Below are 22,826 nucleotides of genomic sequence, written 5' to 3'. Positions count from 1 at the left end.
GTGTCAAAGTGTTTCAGCATTTGCCTGTGAACCTCAAATCCATCCAATTCATCCAACCTTATATATTGCTCCCATATTGAGTGAGACTTTTACATCAATACACATTTCTGTATTAGTTACAAGAAATTTTCTTATCCATTGCTTTTTACATAAGCACAAGATATATTGTTGATGAGAAAAAAAATGGAACTTGTAAAAAATTCTTTAATTAACATGGCCATTGGGACATGAATAATGAACTTTAAATGTCCTGCAGTATTTGACCAAAAGAAGAGGACTTAAAGCTTGTAAAGAAAGCTTAGAATGCACAAGACAAGACAGCTCCACTTGAGGTCAGTGAGGCTACTAATCTTGACAAATGAAGGAACGATCACATTCAGAGCAAGTAATTCTTACAATTTTTAATTAGAATAGGCTGTAAAATAAACCAAGCAACAATTTCTCTGAAAAATGGAGAAACATGGATTTCTCACTCTTACTGACTTCACGTGCAAGATCAAGAAGGAAAATCTACAGCCATCTCAGCAAAGGAAGTGGATATGAGACCAAAAGTGAATGTGACCTGAGCTATGGTGGAAACAGTCCATTACAAACTGAGATTTATGGTATAAGAATACACTGAAGATGGGAGTAAGCTTGACTTTTCAGATCCACCATGATTGCTTAACTTGGCACTCACACCATGCCCAGCCATTTCAACAGGAAAGAGCAGAATTGCTGCTCACAATGGGAGAAAAATCAGGAGGCTCGAAGGTAATAAATGGAAAATTCCACCCAAAAGCTTAAAAGAAATTTCTAAATACTTCCCTTTGCAATCTTGACAAGTAAGTGCAATTCTGTTGCAAACTACAAATTCAGTTAGAGAAGCAAACTGTAATACATAACATCATATTCTATCAACATACCTTGAACCTCTTGGGTTGAAGGATGTTTTTGTGCTTGTTGTAGTGTAGGAGTTGACTTCATCCCAGTCTCCACTGTTGATGTGAAAAAGCAAAAGATATTTCATAGACCACACTGAAAATATTAAAATTATTTTGCATGGCATTCCAACCAGAACTCTATCAACAAACACATTGACCTAGGTCCCATTTGCCACCCCATAAGAAAAAGATCAGGAAATGACATCACCATAGGAAATTATGTCACCACAGGAAATAACATCACCAACCTGAGGAAACTCAAACATATAAATAGAAAGTAGGTGACACCACCAGTGCTTCTTTTGGAGACTCACCGAAGATGTTACCTAGTATGGTGACGAAATGTCAGAAAACGAACCTTCCAGCTCATCAAGCAAACCTACATCTGGAACCTAACCTGAGCTACAAATCTTCTCAAAACTCACTAATGTTAAAATTAATTATTTATTGAGACTTTCTCCATTTTCCCAATCTCAAAGCTACCCACATCTCTTAATCAAATTTACGAACTGGATTCCCACTGCTTAAGATTATCACCAAAGATGACTTAGGTCATGTGAAAGTTACTTTCACACTGCCTGTAATCTGGAAAGCAGGCTATTAGCTGCTGTAAAACTTATCTGATTTTCTCTATATTGAGTTCAAAGAATAAGAAAAACTCAAGCGGGTTCCAAGATAGTCAGATATTCTGGTAGTTACCTTATTGATCATTTGAAGAAGACAAAAATCTAATTTTGTATCAGTGAATTTTTTAAAAAAATTCCTTTCCCCAAAAGTTAAATACACTAAAACTGGAAAAGTAGCCACTGTTACTTAAGTTCACCCAAAACCATCAGACATGAGAGAACATAAAATCAGCCAGGGGTCACTACTGATAGTCATCCAATGACCTGCATATTGACATCAATGAGACTCAAATCAGACTTGTACCAATCAGCGTTGTGCCCTCAAGTTAAAGTAAAAATAAAACCAGATGTTTATGACAGCCCACAGAAAAACATAAACTTAATAGTTTCCTTCCCTAAAGTTGTCCCATCCCTCAATATTAAACTTGCCATCTCTATTTAATTTCTAGGAATTTTCTAGGAGCTACATGCTGAACTATTTCTCTTCTTTTTGGCAACATATTCCCTCATTTTGGGATCATATTTCTTCTCCTTGGAACCTGTTTGCCTGTTTTGTTCTGCAACTTGTATCTCATGCCAGGAATTCAGGGCATTATTGTTGGTTAGAGCCACAAACTCCAAGTTCTACCATCATCTATCTCAGAACTTCAAATTTACATTCGCTAGTTTACAAAGCCTAAGCCCAACCAATCTATTTGGACTTAAGTGTTGTTCCCATATACCTGCAGAACATCTACACTTATTACACTAGGCAACTTACAAGAAGAGCTTGTCTATCTTTGATATTTCAAGTTGCTGTCAAAGTACCTTGAGTTCCTTGGGTTGAAGGTTGACTTTGTACTTGTAGTGGTGTATGAGCTGGATTCATCCCAGTTTCCACTGTTCCTATTCAAAAAATTGTTTGTTTCAAACACCAGATTGAACACTCAATCACATTTATAAAGTAATAATCTACTTTAATTTTCCCCCTCTTAAACCACCTTTGACAAATACCTTTGCTTGGTTAAAATTCCTGATTGGAGACCCACTGTTTAGTAGGAACTTGAGGGTGGTCTCTGATCATAAGTAAATTGCTGAACACAGGTAGTAAAAAAGGAAGTTGATCACTAGCCCATTACATACTCAATGGATTTCCATTCCATTCATGGGAAAATGCAAATTGTTACTTTATCCCAGGAAGAAATAATTGCTTTAAATAACACACTATATAATGTGATACCTTGACTTTCTTGAAGTTGGGTCAAAGGATGTTTTCGTGCTTGTAGTTGTGGAATAGCTGGTATTGTCCCACTCACCACTGTTTCTGTTAAAATAAATGATTTAACTGAAGGCTGTGTAAAGTCACTGCAGAGCACATTAACACTTAATTGATAATTATATATCTTTTATTAATTAGCAAGGTCAATAAGGAATGCATGGTCAGAAGACTACAGCTGAGAGAGATGCAGACCAAGTGCAGGAGTGAATTTGATTCATACAGTAATTTCTGCTAAATCTTTTTCAAGTTTAAATATAAATTAAGAGCCACGCTCTGACATTGAATGAACAACTTTCAAGTATCTAAAACTGCCTTGTTAAACAGGTTCCTGTCTCGTGGTGACAGTTATCTGTCAATCAAATGAAAGTTGTTGGTTCAACTGGTGTTAATTATTGTACTAACTCATGATTCATCAGACATAAGGGATGAATATTTCAAACTGTGATGTCAGTTAGGAGTGTGTAGTCAGAAGACTGTGCCTGAGTGAGATATAGACCAAGTCATACAGCATGGAAACAGATGCTTGGGTCTAACTGATCCATGCCAACCATAACCCCAAACTAGTCCCAGCTGCCTGCACCTGGCCCATACCCCACCAAACATGTCCTATCTATGTATTTTCCAATATATTTCAATTGTACCCATATCCATTGATTCATCGTAAAATTATAAATTTGCTTCATGTGTGAATTCATTCCACAAGGGAAAGAGAAGCTTCAAATAAGGTTTAACAGAACTAGTAAAGAGTAAATTATTAGTCAATTTATTATTACTTCAGGTTTTTTTAATCATTGTAAAGTTTATTATTATTGCATCTTTTTTGGAAATTCTTGAGAGTGCATGTGCTGTGCAGTCATAGAGTCATAGAGATGAACAGCATGGAAACAGACCCCTCAGTCCAAATCGTCCATGCCAACCAAATATCCTAACATAACCTAGTCCCATTTGCCACCACTTGGCCCATATCCCTCTAAACCCTTCCAATTCATATACTCATCTAGATGCCTTTTAAATGTTGTAATTGTACCGGTCTCCACCACTTCCTCTGGCAGCTTATTCCATGCATGCACCACCATCTGCGTGAAAACGTTGCCCCTTAGGTCCCTTTTAAATCTTCCCCCTCACCTTAAACCTATGCCCTCTAGTTCTGGACTCCCCCAATCCAGGGAAAAGACCTTGTCTATTTACCCTATTCATGCCTCTCATGATTTTATAAACTTTTATAAGGTCACCTCTCAGGCAGAAGTGGTCTCAGCACACCCCACTTCTGAACCATTATTCAGCTCTGAATACTGATGAGTATGATGGTGCAACTGGGGAGTAGTCAGAGCCAAGTTCAAGTTACAGTGGCTGGCTCAGTTAGACAAGGAGGTACAATGATGACAGAAAAATCAATAGTGTATCAGTAATCCAATAGTTAGGCAGCCAGTTAAATGTTTCTGCCACAGCAGACACGAATCCAGAATGGTGTTTGCCATGATTCTGTAATTCATTGAATTGCTATCAGAACACCATTCTATATATTCCTGATGAAGGGCTCCTACCCAAAACGTTGATTTTCCTGCTCCTTGGATGCTGCCTGACCTGCTGTGCTTTTCCAGCACCACTCCAATCTTGACTCTAATCTCTAGCATCTGCAGTTCTCACTGTCGCCTACAACACCATTATGTATGTGCTGACAATATACCTGGTATAGGTGGACATATTAGAAGTGTTGCGTCCTTGACAACAGGGTATCTGATTAACCATGAGCAGGTACATCACAATCAATACTTCAGGTTCAATTATTGACTCAGTTTAGCCAAAACGAAATCACCCAAGGGATAACAGTGGATCCTAACCATTATATTCAGGCTTGTTAGAAGAATAAAAAGCACCAATAATTCCTGACTGCATTTTCATGTGTTCACGAAGAATGGAACTGTATCATTATTTTAAACATGAACTTGTTTTTGAGGAAATATAAAATGGTGCTAACTACCTGATCCAACTGCAATATGTCAACTGGAGGAAGGCACTCCCAAACTTACCTCTTAGATTTGGCTGGAGAGGATGGTGACAGATCAATCAGACTTGAAGTTCTAACTGGAGTAGTTGGAGTAGCAACCGGACTTCTTAAACAAGAGCAAAATTGGCAAAAGCCACAATTCCAACATTACTGCAATTTCCCAACATTATTTTATATTACAAGGTAAATTAGATTTTTTTTTAGAAATGCCCAAGATATGTCCTACCTCAACATTTCAGCAAAGTGTCAGTCATATAGTCATAAAATTACTCAGCACAGGAGGAGGCCATTCGACCCAAGATACTTCTGTCTAGGATGTCTGAAAAAGTCGACAGATTTGTCCCACTCCCTAATCTCTCTCCAAAGACTTGTAATTTAGTTTGGTTTTCAACTTTTTAAAATCTAAATCTCCTGTAAATATTAAATTAAATCTACATCCATAACCTTCCCAGGCTATACATTCCAGAATGTTATAATTCGATGAATAAGAAGATTTTTCTCCACTTCTGCTGCCAACCTCCCAGCGGATTTTATTTTGAGGATTACATTTAATCTATTTTCTGTAATCACCGGACCTTCTACCAGAGGAAACAGTTTGTCCTCACCTGCTCTTGTGAAAGCTATTTATAATTTGGAATGCGTCCTTTAAATTTCACATTCATCTTTTCTATTTCAGGCGGAACAATCCCAGATTCTCAAATTTTTCCAGATAACTGAAACCCACTCATCCCTAGTGGTAAAGCTCCTCTGATTCCCTCTAAAGCCTTGATGCACTTTCTAAAGTGTGATGCTTACAAATAGACACAGTATTCCAACTGAGTTCCTACATTGTTATGTCGACATTTCTCATAACTTCTGCACTCTGTGCCTCCATTTATAGTCAACTGTTATTCTATATATTCCACCAAGTACTCAAATCTGTAGTAATTTTCAGAACATTTTGAACTCAGTCTTCAAAGCTTCTAAATGCGCGTGAGTTTTGATAAATGATATTGCAATTCTTACTCTGGCTTCAAGTAACATTGACTGTAATCTTACTTTGTCTTTGATGGCTGTGGAGTGATTGAAAGATCAATTAGGCTTTTGCTTCCAACCTTCGATATAAAATCTGACCTGAAAACAGAAAGGAAAATATACTATCATCATCGATTCCAGTGTTCACTATATATCTGTTTTAATGATTCCAGTGACAGCCAGATTTATTTAATGTGTAAACACTGATTTTGTTGAATTCCATTTGAATGTTAACATGCTTTTTTTTTGTTCGCCATAATGTCATACTTGCATATTGAAACAGAACTGAAGCACATCCTAAACAAGAACCTGATTACTTTGGTAAATTAGGTGGCCATGTCATGATATTTATTTAATGTCCCCATGGTCATTGGTTGACAACTCACACTGTTCACACATGAAGAATTACCACTCAGTTGGAGCACCAGAGTGCCAGTCATGATTCATTCAATAGAAAACACTGCCAGGACAGGAGAAGATGCAAAATTGGAAAATTGATGAAATAATATTTTCTATAACAGGACTTAATATTAATCAAATAGTGGACAATTGACATTTAAGATAGGATACATGGAAGTGTGTGTAAAGTAATTGAAAGACTGAAGGAGCACAATCCTGATTGGGCAAAGCTGTAATCCTGTCAAGTGTACATTTGATTAAAGCCTATCACTAAAGTGTCAGCCATAGTTTGCAGCACTTACCCCTTGCTTGTACTTTCAGTGGTAGGTGTCAGATCAATCAGACTTTCAGATTCAGCTTTCACGGGTGTTCTATAAACAGGTGAGCAAATTGGATTATAGCCACAGTCCTAGCACTTAATGCGAGTCACCAACCATATTACTCTAGTTGCTCCAGTTGACCTGATGTGCTGAATATGAGTCAGGAATGTCTGTGTGTTCCCAACCCTCTTCATGTAGGTAACAGATTAAAGTCAAAATTTTCACATGAGTGAGTTCTTAATTGGCAGGAAAAGGGTTTTCCTGTTAGACTGGAGTTTTTGGAAATGCCATTGAGGCCAAAGGATGATTAAAGTATTTGAAGCTTCAGAGAAGCAACTGATCTCATGACAAATAAGTGAAAGGGCACCTCAACAAGAAGCAGTTACGCCACTATTGTTGGGGGCAGGACATGAGGAAGGGTTAGTCCCTCACCCTTCATAGCTGTTATCCACACGATAGCAGGCAAAACAGACCTGAAGAAGGGCACATGCCCGAAATGTCGATTCTCCTGCTCCTTGGATGCTGCCTGACCTGCTGCACTTTTCCAGCAACATATTTTCAGCTCTGATCTCCAGCATCTGCAGTCCTCAATTTCTCCCCAAAACAGACCAGTAGGCCTGCACTCCTGAGCGCACACCTCTAGTCTGTCACAGGGTGTCCCCTTCAGGAAATTAACCTGAAAACAAATCCCCACACCCTTCTGCACCCAAAAGCTTGCTCAACAAGGCTCTGAGTGAGCCCAAACTCCCACCTTTCCTATAGTGCAGACAGCCATCCTGGCACAATACCGGCACTCAATAAATTGCCCCACATGGGGAGCAGGGTGGGAACTTGGCATGTCAACTGGCTTTGTCATTTTCAGGGCCCCCCTATTCCTGAGCTAAGCAGGATGTGAATATTCAGCCTCTTAGATATATAGAGTTATAGAGATATACAGCACGGAAACAGATCCTCCAGTCCAACTCATCCATGCTGACCAAATATCCTAACTTAATCTAGTCCCGTTTGCCAGCATTTGGCCCATATCCCTCTAAGCCCTTCCTATTCATATACTCATCCAGATGCATGTTAAATGTTATAGTTGCACCAGCCTCCACCACTTCCTCTGGCAGCTCATTCCATACAAGCACCACCCTATGTGTGAAAATGTTGCTCCTTAGGTCCCTTTTAAATTTTACCCCTCGCACCCTAAACCTATGCCCTCTAGTTCTGGACTCCCCCACCCCAGGGAAAAGACCGTGCCTATTTATCCTATCCATGCCTCTCATGATTTTATAAACCTCTATAAGATCACCCGTCAGGCTCCAATGCTCGAGGGAAAACAGCCCCAGCCTATTCAGCCTCTCCCTATAGATCAAATCCTCCAACCCTAACACATCCTTGTAAATCTTGAGTTCTTTAAATGAGGAGTTTAATCATACAAGAACATTGGTCAGAATAATTGGTCTCAGTGAAGAAAGGGGGAAAGTTTCTCTTCTAAAATCATAACTATATTGCTGTCTTGTGATCATAGCACATGTCGTTCTGCTATAACACGATAGTTCCATTTTCATGCAATGTAGTGTTATAAAAAAATCAACATAGCCATGCCATTTAAACCGACGGGGCCAGAATCGCGTTATAACCAATATAGATAAGGAAAGTTTGCATTCTACAAATTACGGTCTAAACTCTTCAATCGTGTTAAAGCCAATTCACGTTGAAGAAACACGTGTTACAACAGTTCCGACTGTAATGGTAATTTGGCCAGTTGACATTGCAGGTGTGGGCCTTGACCACAAACTGCACTTACAAACAATCACAGATCAAGTGTCATATTCTGAAATCTATGGCAAAGAAAAATAAAAGGACAGGAACACATGCAGCTCCACCCAGTACCCTGCATGACCTTACCACAGCAGTGTGGAGAGAGGAAATGTTTAAATACACACAGAGACACACACCCATTTGTTTTCTATTGTTAGAACACGAAACTCTGTTTCAACAACCATGCACTATGAAAAATCAGTGAAATGGCATAAAATAAATTCTTTTTAAAAGGCAGAATTAAAGTTTCCAATTTTCTCACTTTGAAGTATTTCGTTCCAGTGTTGAACTCTTTGGAGTGTAGCTACTTCTAGAAGTTTCTTCTTTCTGACTACCCCATTTCAAAATTGGCCTGCCAATTAAGAGAATCTGGATGTCAGTTTCTACATGTGATAGGTTAGAATTAATGATACAACTTAATAATGTTCAAAGTTATGTCATAGAGTCATAGAGACAGACAGCAAGGAAACAAACCCTTCGGTCCAACTCGTCCGTGCTGATCAAATATTCAAACCCAATCTAGTCCCATTTGCCACCACTTGGCCCATATCCCTCTAAACTTTCCCTACTCATACACCCATCCAGATGCCTTTTTAATGCTGCAATTGTACTAACCTCCACCACTTCCTCTGACAGCTCATTCCATACACACGCCGCCCACTGTGTGAAATATTTGCCCCTTAGGTCCCTTTTATATCTTTCCCCTCTCACCCTAAACCTATGCCCTCTAGTTCTGGACTCCCCCATCCCAGGGAAAAGACCTTGTCTATTTTTCCTATCCATGCCCCTCTATAAGGTCACCCATCAACCTCTGGCACTCCAGGGAAAACAGCCTCAGCCCATTCAGCCTCTCCCTATAGCTCAAACCCTCAAACTCTGGCAACATCTTTGTAAATCTTTTCTGAACTCTTTCAAGTTTCACAACATCCTTCTGATAGGAAAGACACCAGAATTGCACACAATATTCTAGAAGTGGCCCAGCCAATGTCCTGTACAGCTGCAACATGACCTCCCAACTCCTAAACTCAATGCTCTGACTAATAAAGGAAAGCATATCAAACGCCTTTTTCATTAACCTATCTACCTGCGACTCTACTTTCCAGGAACTAAGAACCTGCACTCCAAGGTCTCTTTGTTCAGCAACACTTCCCTGAACCTTACCATTAAGTGTATAAGTCCTGTCCTGGTTTGCCTTCCCAAAATGCAGCGCCTTGCATTTCTCTAAATTAAACTCCACCTGCCACTCCTTGGCCCATCTGATCAAGATCCTGTTTTAATCTGAGGTAATCTTCTTTGCTGTACACTACACCTCCAATTTTGGCGTCATCTGCAAACTTACTAACTATACCTCCTAAGTTCACATTCAAATTATTTTTAAAAATGACAAAAATGCAGTGGACCCAGCAACAATCCTTGTGGCACACCATTGGTTCCCTTTTCTGGAGAAATTATTTATGAAATGAAAAGATCTTAAAGAAAATGGGCAATGACTATGAAATAATATAATCAGGAATTGCTAAATTGTTGTCTGTGGGTAATATTTAACATCTAAGCTCTGGCACTTTAACACTCAAATCCAAATTTTGCATTTATCTTGCATTTATCTTACTGAGTACTCAACCTCAATTGATCACAACAATTTAACCATTGAAGAAAAGGGAACTTAAAGTGCCTTTAGTTTCATCTTTCTTCATCTATGGCAATGCCTTTGCTAATAACTTTGAATTGCCAAATCTGCTGTCCTGTAATATAAATTGTCGTAGTCATTTGAAATTTGACATTCTTGTATTTGACCTGATGTCCTGATGAGTGCAAGATGAAAACTTTGTCTGTATGTCTCCTTTTTAGCAATTTTCATGAACTGGCATTTTCCTTTATTGGTCTCTCCTGTCAATGACTGATGGGCTGATTGATTTGGGAAGTGTTCCTCTTAGTAGTTCTACCAATTAATTCTAAATCAAAATTCCCAGAACTTTTTTTTAATATATCAGTTCTTTGGAAAGATGAGCATGGACTTAGACTTCTGTAGCAACAAGGCTTTGAGGTATACACTGCTGTGCTGCCACAAAAACAAAATGTCTCAATGTTTCTGGTCCCAGAAAATCATTTTGTCCAGATGTCCAATAAAAATGTTGGGGCCACAACTATAATAGTTTTGAATTATAAATGTTACAAGTTGACAGTTGTAAAGTAAACAAAGCCTGTGTTGATTTTCGGTAACGTGAAGATAAGATATGGGTTTGTGATATTATCCATGCTCTAAGGGGCTATTTATTATAGAAACAGCAATGCAAAGATACTTGCAACTCGAGCAATGAAAACCAAATACATATATTAAACTGCTCCTGCAATTCAATATATGTATTTACCCAGAATGCCCTACAGCTTCATGTACACATTTGAGGGTCAAAACACAAAATAAACAAATTTTGAAAATATTTAAAGCTTTGTGAAATAGATTATAAAACAACTAGATCCTGATGCTTACTTTGTAGGTGATTTTTCCTGTGTTGTTACTTGACCATCAGGACTGGGTCTGCTCAGTTGGCTAAGAAAGAAGAAAAACAAAGCTAACTTTGAAACATTGCATAAAACATTTTCGAATTGTAGGATAATCCTTGAAGTTGAACTTTCTGAATCTCTGACCATGGAAACAATTACTTCCACAACTTCGAATGAACATTGTACAGTGTTCAATTCTTCATTGGTCTATCCTGACTTGATTACTTTTTAAGGTATGCAAGCTAAAATCAAAGATTACCATATCAAACTTAAATGCTATAATTTTTGCATAGGTACTAGAATTGGGTGATTATGACCCAAATGATTGAGGATGCTGGCTCAGTAGAATCTTCCACCAATCAGATAATAGATTTTTGTTGGGTAATATTATATTGGTCAATCATGGCTTGCAATGGAAACTGTCTCACTATGAATAATTATAAATAGAATTAAAGCCGTTCACAAGCTCAGCTGAATAAAGATGCCATAAAACTTTAAAGTTGTGGCCTTACCCCTTGCTGGTTGGACTTTCAGTTTTTGTGTCAGATGTAATTATTGTCCTTCAAAGACAAAATTGAAATTAGAGAAAAACATTTTTGCATTTTCAAGTTTTAATTCAATTTTCAAACGTACTTGAAAAAGCTCAAAAATGAGTAAACAATGGCAGAGTAAAAAAATAATTGGAGAATACTTCTTTATGTGGAACTAGGTTGGAATAATGTTAAGATTAGAGACAACCTAGAGTGAATCTGAAGCACTTCTTCATAAAGTGTAGGAGAAACTTGGAGTGGTATCACCCAAATGATTGAGGATGCTGGTTCAATAGAATCTTCCACCAATTAGATAATAGATTTTTGTTGGGTAATGTTATATTGGTCAGTAATGGCTTGCAATGAGTGACATTAGTCACGGCCTAGATATCTGGCAGAACAGGCCCAAGAGACTGAATGGCTATTCTTGTACTTATCATTAAATGGAAAATATATTATTGTACAGCATTTGATGTATAAATTAAAAACTGAGTGAAAGTGTTTTATGCTGAATATGTAAGTTTGTCCATGATATTGAACCAGGAAGTCTGCATCATTATTGTGGGTCTTAATTTTGTTGCCAAGATTGCTGGAAAAACACAGCAGGTCAGGCAGCATCTGAGGAGCAGAAAAATTGACGTTTTGGGCAGGAGCCTTTCATCAGTAATCATTATTTTGTTGCATCAATAGCTACCATTGATAGAGACGGGAGAGTTTGGGATGTTGGTAAACTCTACCTTTATTCCTTTACTTTTTATTGTGTTTTGACCATATGCAGAACTTGGCTTAGCATGAGGCTTCACATACAACCATTTATCAGCAGACTCTGTTGAAATGTGACCCTACCTCACTGATAATGTAGGAAAGAGAAAGTGAGGACTGCAGAAGCTGGAGTGTCAGAGTCGGGAAGTAAAAGCACAGCAGGTCAGGCAGCATTGGAGGAGCAAGAGAGTCGATTCTCTTGTTCATTGGATGCTGCCTGAGCTGCTGTGCTTTTCCAACACCACACTTTTTGTCTGACGATGTAGATACTCTACTGACATGTTTGACATTAAGCCTTTACATTATAGGAGGCACAGAAAATAATGGGAAATAGGGGAAGCAGATTCAAAATCATTTTTAAAAATTGCCAATAGATGGCCAGTCAAGTAGGTGGGTGCATGTTTTTACAGTACCCCCTCCTCATCAGAGGCCCACTCTAGTATCTTCCCACCATGGTTTGTTGTTTTGCTTGTGCCCCTCCCTTCACCTTGGATTTGAAATCTATCACATTCATCACTGCTCCCAGTGGCACTATAGGGACCATAAAACCACAGCTCACTTGACTTGGCAGGCTGCTTACAGAAGTGGGATCTTCTTCCATATGATGGAGGACGAACTGCCTCAAACCAATTAACAGCCCACTATTCATTAAATAGCCATGGAAAAGCCAACTTGCCCACCCACGCTCAATTCCTTATTACTGCAAAACCCAGCCTAACACACTTTAACTTATGTGTTGTGAAATAACAAAAAAAAACTCACATTTTTGGTAATTCCTCTGTATTGTATGAAGAGGTCCTGCAATTAGCACAAAAAAGAAAAAAAAAACACTGTCCAGTAATTTCTTCAGAACAATTTCATTGATTTCAATCTGAAAAGCACCATTTAGATGATAAACTTAAAATGTTCGTTGCAAAATCACTACCTATTGTTATTAAAAGTGTAACTGATGATAGCCCCAAATCATTTGAGCCCATTTCAACTGCTCAGCTCAGAATCTTGCTCATCTGATGCAGTAAATGATTTATGATACAAGGCAAAGTGAAGATCAATGGATAATCTGAGGGCTACACTCAGTCATTTCAGAGCTGGTCTTATATTTGAATGTTTTATTCATATTGGAAATTCTCATATTCAATAACTGTTTGAGTAAAACTCTTAATCTCATCAGAGATGTTAAACCGAGAGAATAGCAATAAATTGGAAAGCCTGCATAAGGCTGGTTGGTAAGCCATTCCAATAAAATAGTTGAGAAATGTTCCAAATCATAATAAAATCTGAAGACCAAACAATTTAATTTACTGATGCGAGACAGAAGAATACTTGTTTGAAAATGTACTCAGTAATCAGTTACTTCATTCTCAGGGCAAAAAGGGGTTAAAGAGTATGGGAAGAATGCATGAACTAGGCACTGAGTTGGTTGATCAGGCATGCATGGCAGAGCAAGTTTGAAGAGCCAAGTGGCATGCTCCTTCTATTTTTCTACGTAATGACATTAAATCACAAATTATTTTCTCTTGACACTGCGGAGGGTAACACTCGAAGTGGAATCCAGGTGTAAAGATCTTTACAATGTGGGGCGGCAGGGTGGCTCAGTGGTTAGCACTGCTGCCTCACAGGACCAGGCACCAGGTTCAATTCCAGCCTTGGGCGACTGTCTGGGTGGAGTTTGCACATTCTCCCTGTGTCCGCGTGGGTTTCCTTCGGGTGCTCCGGTTTTCTCCCACAATCCAAAGCCTGTTCAGGCCAGGTGAATTGGCCATTCTAAATTGTCAATAGTGTTAGGCGCATTAATCAGAGGGAAATGAGTCTGGGTGGGTTACTGTTCGGAGGGTCGGTGTGGACTTGTTGGGCTGAAGAGCCTGTTTCCACACTGTAGGGAATCTAATCTAATACAACCCTAATCAATGAGATTCTGATATCAATGCATTATTTTCAGACTTTAGGGATTAAAATTAACCTAGATAAAGAATTAGAAATACATGAACTAATTTAACGCAATTAATGTAATTTGAAATCCTTAAATTCAGTTGCCAATTTAATACAGGTTTGATGTGAAAATAAGCTGTCAGGTTAAATTATGAAAATGCCGTACTATTATTCCTGGCAGGAGGAGTACAGACAAAGAAGTGGGAAGATGCTACCATAATGTAAATGTTTTACTGGTGTAATCTTTAAGAAGACTGGCGATTGAGAGTTCTGGGTGTGTATGAATGTGACATCTTTTAAAAACACACCTTACTTTATTTAAATTAGACCAGTTACAAGTTTTTATTTCACTCACCAAACAAATTTGTATAAATTACTCTTTTGATTTTAACTTTATCTGCCATAATACCATATCTGATTCCAAAATGTAAAGTCTTACTTCTACAGAGGTGTTCCTCCAAACCTGATTTATCTGTTGTTCATTTGGACTGCAACAATGGAAGGATTTGCAAACATTCAACTGGTTTGACTGACTAATGAAAATACCTTCCATGACCATCAATTCCTCGGTTGAGACTTGAACCCAGAAGTTCTCTCTTGGAAGCTGGGACACCATTCACTGAGTCAGAACACCTTGCTCCTTTCATTAAGAAAGTTAAATTCTTCAGTGACAAAGACTCCATTCTTTAAAACTCACCCAAAATTATTATGTATTGCTTACTCCTTCCCATCCTTCAAGATTCTTCTCAAAATGTATAGGGGATATAAGGGCCTGAAAGGGTTAGTACGATGGAGTGCCTTAAGCACCACCCACAATGATGAAGTTGTATGGATTTGTTAGCAGAGCAGCTTAGGGTTTTGAAGGAGTAAAACGTAAAATCCAAGTTGTCTTCAGTCTCTGAAGTAACATTTACTGCATTAATGTAATATGTAATCAATTGCTAAAATACAATAAACTATATCTTCTTCAGTTTAAGAGCCTCTTCTATTACAGCATTAAGTGTATTTCTTCGAACAAACTTAACCATCCAGGCCCTGCAGACTCCTACCCTTAAGGAAGATAATGGCAACAAACCCATCTCATCATGAGGTGCAGACTTAGTTTAGTCTCACATACAACATTAGCAATTCTGCAAATGATTTACCAAAAGGTAGCTCAGAGAAATGTTTGCAAAGCCTGACCACAGTCGATGCCTGTGGTAATAAATTAGTGCATGTGCTTCTTAAATTGCTATACATTATGCACCCCAAAGGGGAAGTAGCTTCCTTGTTATAGCATGAGTACCTGAACTCCATTTAAATTACAGTATGACTTTTAGCTGCTTACTTTAATAAGTGGAAAATGCCATGTCCCACTTTGTTTGCAGGCATTAGCTTTTTAGAAAAAAAAACAGATTAGTCTTGATGATAACAGTGGGTCATAATGATTAAACAAGTAATAATAAAGAATTATGATTTAATGAATTTTCATGCATCCAATTTCAATTACGTTCTACAAGAGGCTTTTCGAAGTTTTTTTAATTAATCTCCAAACTTGGCACTCCCTCATTGTTTATCATACTAGGGTCCAAGGACTTAGTTTTTACACAACAATTGTTCGGAATTAATTACACCAGGAGCTAATAATTAATTAAGTTTGTTCAATGGATTAACTCACTGATAATTTTTGGATAATAAAATTAAGAGAGATGTAAAATGGACAACTGATCCAATATTGTTTGCTGTACATTATATCTCCAAGTCAAAGTTATATTCAGTAGGTTTTATTGTTAGTTAATTCACTGGTCAAAGCTTCTAAAAATAACAGCAAAGGTGAAAGGTCCAGAAACTGAATTGGGACAATAATATGTGGTGGTACACGGTAAATTGACTTGATGGCCAAGTTATATCAGAAAACAAAGAGGTCAATTTCTTAATTTTACCCAGCTTTATAATATATTTCCATTAAATTCCTTGTGCTATTATAACACCTTTATATATCCATTAATTTTAAATACATTGACAGCTATATTAAAGAAACATAAAACCAGACTTAGAGAGAATCTAAGAATCACTCCAGGAGTATCAAGGAAATAAACTTCTTGAGTGGCACCAGCCAAATGATGTCATGAGGTTAATATTGGTTTCTCGTGTTCTCACATCATTGAGTTATAAAAGTAAATATGATTCAAGCACAGTTGTAATCTATTCTGTGCCTCACTTTCATCTTAAAAAGCTTAAAGCAATCTATTTATTTAATATTCACCATAATTTCTATCTTTTGTGAGCCCGTGCTATGTGGATGGAGACTTATTACTTTCAAATTTCTCTTACTTTGCCCCCAAGGTATTGACAGTGTTGAAGGAATATGGACACCAACAGGAGAAAAATGGAAAATGCATGAGATTTTGTGGGAATTGTATTAAAGGAAATAGCAGCTTATTGAGGCAATAGTAATGTATAGAACATAGCTGACAAAAGATATGTCCACTAACAGTGGGAAAGATAAAGGCAGGATGCGTAAGTAACTAGAAGAAGAATTAAGTTATTTTAGTTCATTCACAGGATTAGGGCATCACTGGCTATGCATTTATTGCCCTTCCTTAGTCACCCAGAGGGCGGTTAAGAGTCAATCATGTGGGTCTGGAGTTACATGGAGGCCAGACCAGGTATGGATGGCAGTTTCCTTCCCTAAAGGTTACCAATAAAACAGATAGGTTTTTCTGACAATCAGCAATGGTTTCACAGTCATCATTAGACTCTGATTTCCAGATTTCTTTTGATCAAATTCAAATTCCAGCATCTGCTGTGGTGGGGTTTGAACCTGGGCCCCCAGATCATTACTTGAGCCTCTGGATTAACAGTGCAGTGATAATACCTCCAGGCTGTTGCCTCTCCTTAAGAGGGATTGTGTGACTGGAGGAAATTAGAAAGCCAGAAGGGGCTGGGATCATAGACTGATTCAAATACAGGACTGAAATTTTAAATTCTAGCTATTGGCAATCCATAAGATGAAAAGAAAGTAAGCCATTCAGCCCCTCAAGCCTGTTCTGCCATTCAATAGGATCATGGCTGATTGAAATATTCCTTACATCCACTTTCCTGCCTTTCCCCATAACTTTAGATTCTTGATCAGAAGGGGAATCAATCTACTTCAGCCTTAAATATACACAAGGTCTATACCCCCACAGGTCTCTTTGGCAAGGAGTTCCAAAAACTCACAACCCTCGAAGAGAAGAAATTTCTCCTGATCTCAGTCTCAAATTGGTTCCCTGTTATTCTGAGACTAATCGCTCTGGTCCTAGGCTCTCTCATGAGGGAAATTGATCCTCCTGAGTTCAAAAATGATGGGTCAGTGTGACCGGTCTTTGATATGGGCAGTGGAATCTTAGGTGAGCTAAAGACTATGGGTGGAGTGAAGATCGCTAGGAAAGTAGTGGCATAATTGAACCTGGAGGTGACAGAATCATGAGTTGGGCTGTCAATGGTAGAAAGGTGGGCAGCCTTTTTGATCAATGTGATGTTAGTAGTTCAACTCAAGTTATGTTAAATATCAAGAGAATAGAAAGCCATGAATATTTTTTTTGAAAATTGATTGAGTAAAGTCATAACATTATATTTAAAAAAATGAGGAGGAGAATGAATGGCTATTTGGCTCTTACTTAAAATTTAGCAGGATACTGGTTGATTTAATTGAAGTCTTATAGGGAGGCAATGGCCTAGTAGTATTATCACTGTACTATTAATCCAAATTGTAGCCTTAAGTATTCCTTTCTTCCTGGCCTCCAAAACCAGCAATTCTGTTGTGGATCAAAAATATGCCTAACTTAGCCTCAAATTTTTGCATGGTATGGGAATTAAGGGTTGTAGGAATAATGCAAGTAGAAGGAGCTGTGACGATGGATCGATCAGCCATGATGTTAATGAATGGCAGAGCAGGCTTGACAGGCCAAATGGCCTACTGCTTCCATTACTATGAAACTATGAAATATATTCAACTACTCCAGACCCTACTACTCTCTAAGGAAGAGAATTCCAAAGATTAAGGATTTTACAAAGATGTTCCTCCTCAAAGTCAGAGCATGGACTACAGGAGTTGGAAGGTCATGTTGTGGCTATACAGGATATTGGTTAGGCCACTGTTGGAATATTGCATGCAATTCTACTGGAAGGATGTTGTGAAACTTGAAAGGGTTCAGAAAAGAGTTACAAGGATGTTGCCAGGGTTGGAGGATCTGAGCTACAGGGAGAGGCTGAACAGGCTGGGGCTGTTTTCCCTGAAGCATCGGAGGCTGAGGGGTAGCCTTATAGAGGTTTACAAAATTATGAGGGGCATGGATAGGATAAATAGACAAAGTCTTTTCCCTGGAGTGGGGGAGTGCAGAACTAGAGGACATAGGTTTAGGGTGAGAGAGGAAAGATATAAAAGAGACCTAAGGGATAACTTTTTCACGCAGAGGGTGGTATGTGTATGGAATGAGCTGCCAGAGGAAGTTGTGGAGGCTAGTACAATTGCAACATTTAAAAAGCTTTTGGATGGGTATATGACTAGGAAGGGTTTGGAGGGATATGGGCCGGGTGCTGGCAGGTGGGACTAGATTGGGTTGGGATATCTGCTCGGCATTGACGGGTTGGACCGAAGGATCTGTTTCCATGCTGTACATCTCTATGACTCTATGATTCTATCTGTGTCTTAAATGGGAGATCTCATTATTAAACAGTAGCCCTTAGTTTAAATTCCATTATGAGAGTGGAAGTATTCTCTCAGCATGTACCCCGCCAGGCCCTTCAAAAGATCACTTCCATAAGATCACTTCACATTCTTCAAAACCATAAAGAATGGAGGCCCAACTTGCTCAACCTTTACTCATAAGCCAGCACCTTTATCCTAGAAAATTGGCATAGTAAACACTCTCTAAATTGTTTCCAATTCAAGTTTGTCCCTCCTCAAGTAAGAAGACCACAATAATAGATCTCACAACTTATTCACATACTATTCAGTTTGATGCAAGGATTTAATAAGCCTATTTTCTGAGCTTGATCATATCACGATTAGTTAAATAACATGGTGTCCACAACACACATGGCAAATTTAAAGCAGGTGCGTGATTAATATAAAGCATCCAGCAAAAAACTGTTATCTCAAATAATTCATTGAAATTAGGAGACATTTTACATAAAAATGTCTCATTATAAATGTATTTTGTACAGCGCGTTGAATAAATTTACATTTTTTACAAGTTCATTCACTGGATGAGGGCATCACCAATCAGGCCAGCAGTTATTGTCCATGCCTCATTGCCCAGAGAGCAGGGAAGGGTCAACCACATTGCTATGGGTCTGGAATCACATGTAGGCCAGACCAGGTAAGGATGGTCATTTCCTCCCCTGAAGGACATTAGTGAACCAGATTGTTGGGTTTTTCCAACAATCAACAATGGATTCATGGTCATCATTAGACTCTTAATTCCAGAAGTTTATTCAAATTTCACCACTTGCCATGGCAAGATTCAAACCTGTGTCTCCAGAACATTACCTGGGATTCTGGATTGGTAGTCCAGTGATAATACCACCAGGCCATTGCCTTCCCATAAGACTACAATCAAATCAACCATTATCCTATTAAATGCAAAGTAGGGTCATGGAGCCAAATGACTTATTCTACTCCTCCTCCTATTTTTTATAATGTTACGATTTTATTTGCTTATTTTTTAAATTGCTCTTGGCTTTCTGTTCTCTTGGTATTTACTTTAACTTGAGTTGAACTTCTAACATCCCATTAATCAAAATGGCTGCCTGCCTGTCTACCATTAACAGCCCAACTCATAATTCTGTCACCTCCAGGTTCAATATTTGGTAAATATAATATTGGCCTGCAAAATGGAAATAGCAAGTCCAAATTATCTCAAAGATGGCCTCTGCTTCAGAGCCTTTGATCAACAAACTCGGGTGCTTTTTACTTCAATCTATAATTTTTTTCCCATTGCTTTCAACTACACTGTTCCATTACTTTGCTTAAATTGTTCTTCAAGATTTTGCCTGTCTGAAACTAGCTATCTCCAAAGTCATCCTCTCACAGCTTACAATAATCTCCAATTTATATTTTATATAACCGTCATTGTTTTCGCTACTCATTCTGCTGGTCTTTAAGAAATCTGGCAAAGGAATTTTATTAGCATTGCAAACAAACTCTGATATTGCAATAAAGGTCTCCTAAATCCTATTCATGCTTGTCTCATGATTGTACGCCATCTTGTTGTTTTGATTAGATTAGATTAGATTAGACTTACAGTGTGGAAACAGGCCCTTCGGCCCAACAAGTCCACACCGACCTGCCGAAGCGCAACCCACCCATACCCCTACATTTACCCCTTACCTAACACTACGGGCAATTTAGCATGGCCAATTCACCTGACCCACACATCTTTGGACTGTGGGAGGAAACCGGAGCACCCGGAGGAAACCCACGCTGACACGGGGAGAACGTGCAAACTCCACACAGTCAGTCGCCTGAGTCGGGAATTGAACCCGGGTCTCAGGCGCTGTGAGGCAGCAGTGCTAACCACTGTGCCACCGTGCCGCCCAAATCACTTTAACTGACTGTTCATGTGAAAAAGGCAAACTTTGCAAGGGATACATTATTCTACAATTACTTGTTGACAAGTGATTATGTCTTCAAAATTGTTTCCACAATTTGAATTTGTTGATCTGATCTTGCGATCATTGTATGCTAATATAGATTGGGGCAAGATTTTAACCCAAACCAACTACACCCCATCCCAAGAGGTTCAGAAACAGAGACAAAGCAGGAGTTAAAAATAGTCTCAACAAGATGCCTGTAGAACAGCTCCATAAAGGATTCCTGTTCAGTTGGCCATAAAACAAATTAAATGGCTATTTGCAAGAGTGAGCATTGCGGATGGTCATAACCCAATACTGAAATTTTAAATAAACGTGCTGGAAATGATTTTGAGTATTTCCAGCAATCCCTGTGCCTATAGCTGGTCATTTATCTCACAAATGCTTGGTCAGCATAGGTCTGTGTACATTTACTGTCAGACTTGCTTATAAAACAACAGAGACTGCATTTCAGGGAAGTAGCTCAAAAGTTGAGAAGTGCTTCTGGGTAGCAGAAAGTTGTGAAAATTTTTATTATTTCTTAGATTTGCAGCTGACATGAGCCAAACAGAGAAACTTGCCAACTGCAACATTGTCCAACTAGTTAATGGAAAATACGTCAGTGTTGGCACATTTCACCCACTTCATCACGAAGATCACATTTCGTGATAAAGCTCAACTCAATTAAAAATGAAAGAAGTGGGAATCAGGCATTTATTTTAATAATTGCCCCTTGTGCTAGTTTTATGACTACTGGATAAATGTCTAACCACAAATTCCAATGATTGATGCACAGTCCAAAGATCTAAAGTATTAATATTTGGTTTCATTATAAAGTAATATAACAGTAAGCTTTTTTTGTAGGAAAATATATTCTGTGACACTGTTGAACTTCCAACATACCTGGTCTTTCTTTCCAAACTGGAATATTTGTTTGTAGGGCTGAAGACGTCGGTGCTACCTTTGTCACTGTGTAAAGCAAGAGAAAATAAATATCGAGAAAATCAATCACCATGAAAGTGAAGCAGTATTCTTTTCAGCACTACTAGCATAAAAATTAAGAACAAAATTCAGTCAAAATTCACAAAGCACAATTTGAAGTCATGAAATTTGGAAGGCATATTGATTGGAAAGATTTTAGCATTGATTAAATGTGATTTTTTTTCTGCTTTGCCAAAAATCGATTGTACTGGAAAAATCTCTGCTGTATGAATTGCAGGAAGGCATCTGAGAAATGATCCTACAGGGGCATATAGCATAGTAAATGTTAATATCTGTTAAGTTGAGGGACTAAAATGATTGCTATTTAGAATGGATTGCTAAATGGAGCAAAACTCCTAGCTTTAGATAAAACCAAGTGAATGTTGCAATGAGTAGGTGTTAGCAGCACTCTGCTGCTGAGACCTCCTTTTGTGCCTCAGTTAGCTCTAATCTCGACAATAAATAAACACCTGGCAGGCTTCCCAAATTCTAACCTCTATACACTTGAGATCATCTAAAATACATCCTAGCTTACACCTAGTTCTTTTCACCCATGAGCTCTGTGCTAACTGATCAATATTACCTCCTGATTAAGCAATGCCTTGTTTAAGTATCTTATTCTTGCTTTTAAATCCCTCCATAACCTCACTCTTTCCTTTCTCTGTAACAAACTTCAACTCTGAAACCCTGCAAATTTGACATTTGAATATCCTTGAATTTACTCGTTCCATCATTGACAGCTGTAACTTCAACTGTCTCGATCCTAACACCTAAAATCCCCTCCTTAAACCTCTGTCTCCATCTTGCTTTCATCATTTAAGGTTATCCTTAGAGCCTATATTTTGAGCAATCTTTTGGCCATCTGCACTAATAGCTCTTTGACTGGAATTGAGTAAAATGTTTAATAGTGCTTCAATTAAGAATCAAGGGTAGGTAACTGATCACATATGTCTATAGAGAGTGAATGCAAACCCACAACACCTACAGTCTGGAAGTACGAGGGCAGCAGACGTATGGGAAAACCGCCACTTGTAAGTTCCCCTCAAAGCCACTAACCCTCTTGACTTGGAACTATACCATTGTGCCTTCATTGTCACTAGGTCAAAATCCCTTCCTAACAGTATTGTGGGTGTCCCTAAACCCTGAGAATCGCAGCACTTGAAGAAGGTAG

The 22,826-nt window shown here is 38.4% G+C and overlaps 1 protein-coding gene across 6 annotated transcripts in view; it reads right to left on the bottom strand.

Moving 5' to 3' along the window:
• The window catches only part of scel (sciellin), an 83,135-nt gene that overhangs the window by 23,072 nt on the left and 37,237 nt on the right, over nt 1-22,826 (bottom strand). For 5 of the 6 annotated variants that reach the window (XM_060825923.1, XM_060825920.1, XM_060825921.1 and 2 more), the window contains 11 exons: nt 21,578-21,643; nt 12,911-12,946; nt 11,369-11,416; nt 10,843-10,902; nt 8,617-8,706; nt 6,531-6,599; nt 5,854-5,928; nt 4,838-4,921; nt 2,769-2,852; nt 2,357-2,434; nt 906-977 (listed from right to left, as the gene is read on the bottom strand). In XM_060825923.1, coding sequence (XP_060681906.1) covers nt 906-977; nt 2,357-2,434; nt 2,769-2,852; nt 4,838-4,921; nt 5,854-5,928; nt 6,531-6,599; nt 8,617-8,706; nt 10,843-10,902; nt 11,369-11,416; nt 12,911-12,946; nt 21,578-21,643 — 762 coding nt within the window. The remainder of the gene's footprint in view (nt 1-905; nt 978-2,356; nt 2,435-2,768; nt 2,853-4,837; nt 4,922-5,853; nt 5,929-6,530; nt 6,600-8,616; nt 8,707-10,842; nt 10,903-11,368; nt 11,417-12,910; nt 12,947-21,577; nt 21,644-22,826) is intronic. The other variant, XM_060825924.1, reaches the window with a different exon arrangement.

Source organism: Hemiscyllium ocellatum, chromosome 6, assembly GCF_020745735.1.
Source record: "Hemiscyllium ocellatum isolate sHemOce1 chromosome 6, sHemOce1.pat.X.cur, whole genome shotgun sequence".
NCBI lineage: Eukaryota > Metazoa > Chordata > Chondrichthyes > Orectolobiformes > Hemiscylliidae > Hemiscyllium > Hemiscyllium ocellatum.
This window is presented reverse-complemented; position numbering and strand designations above follow the sequence as displayed.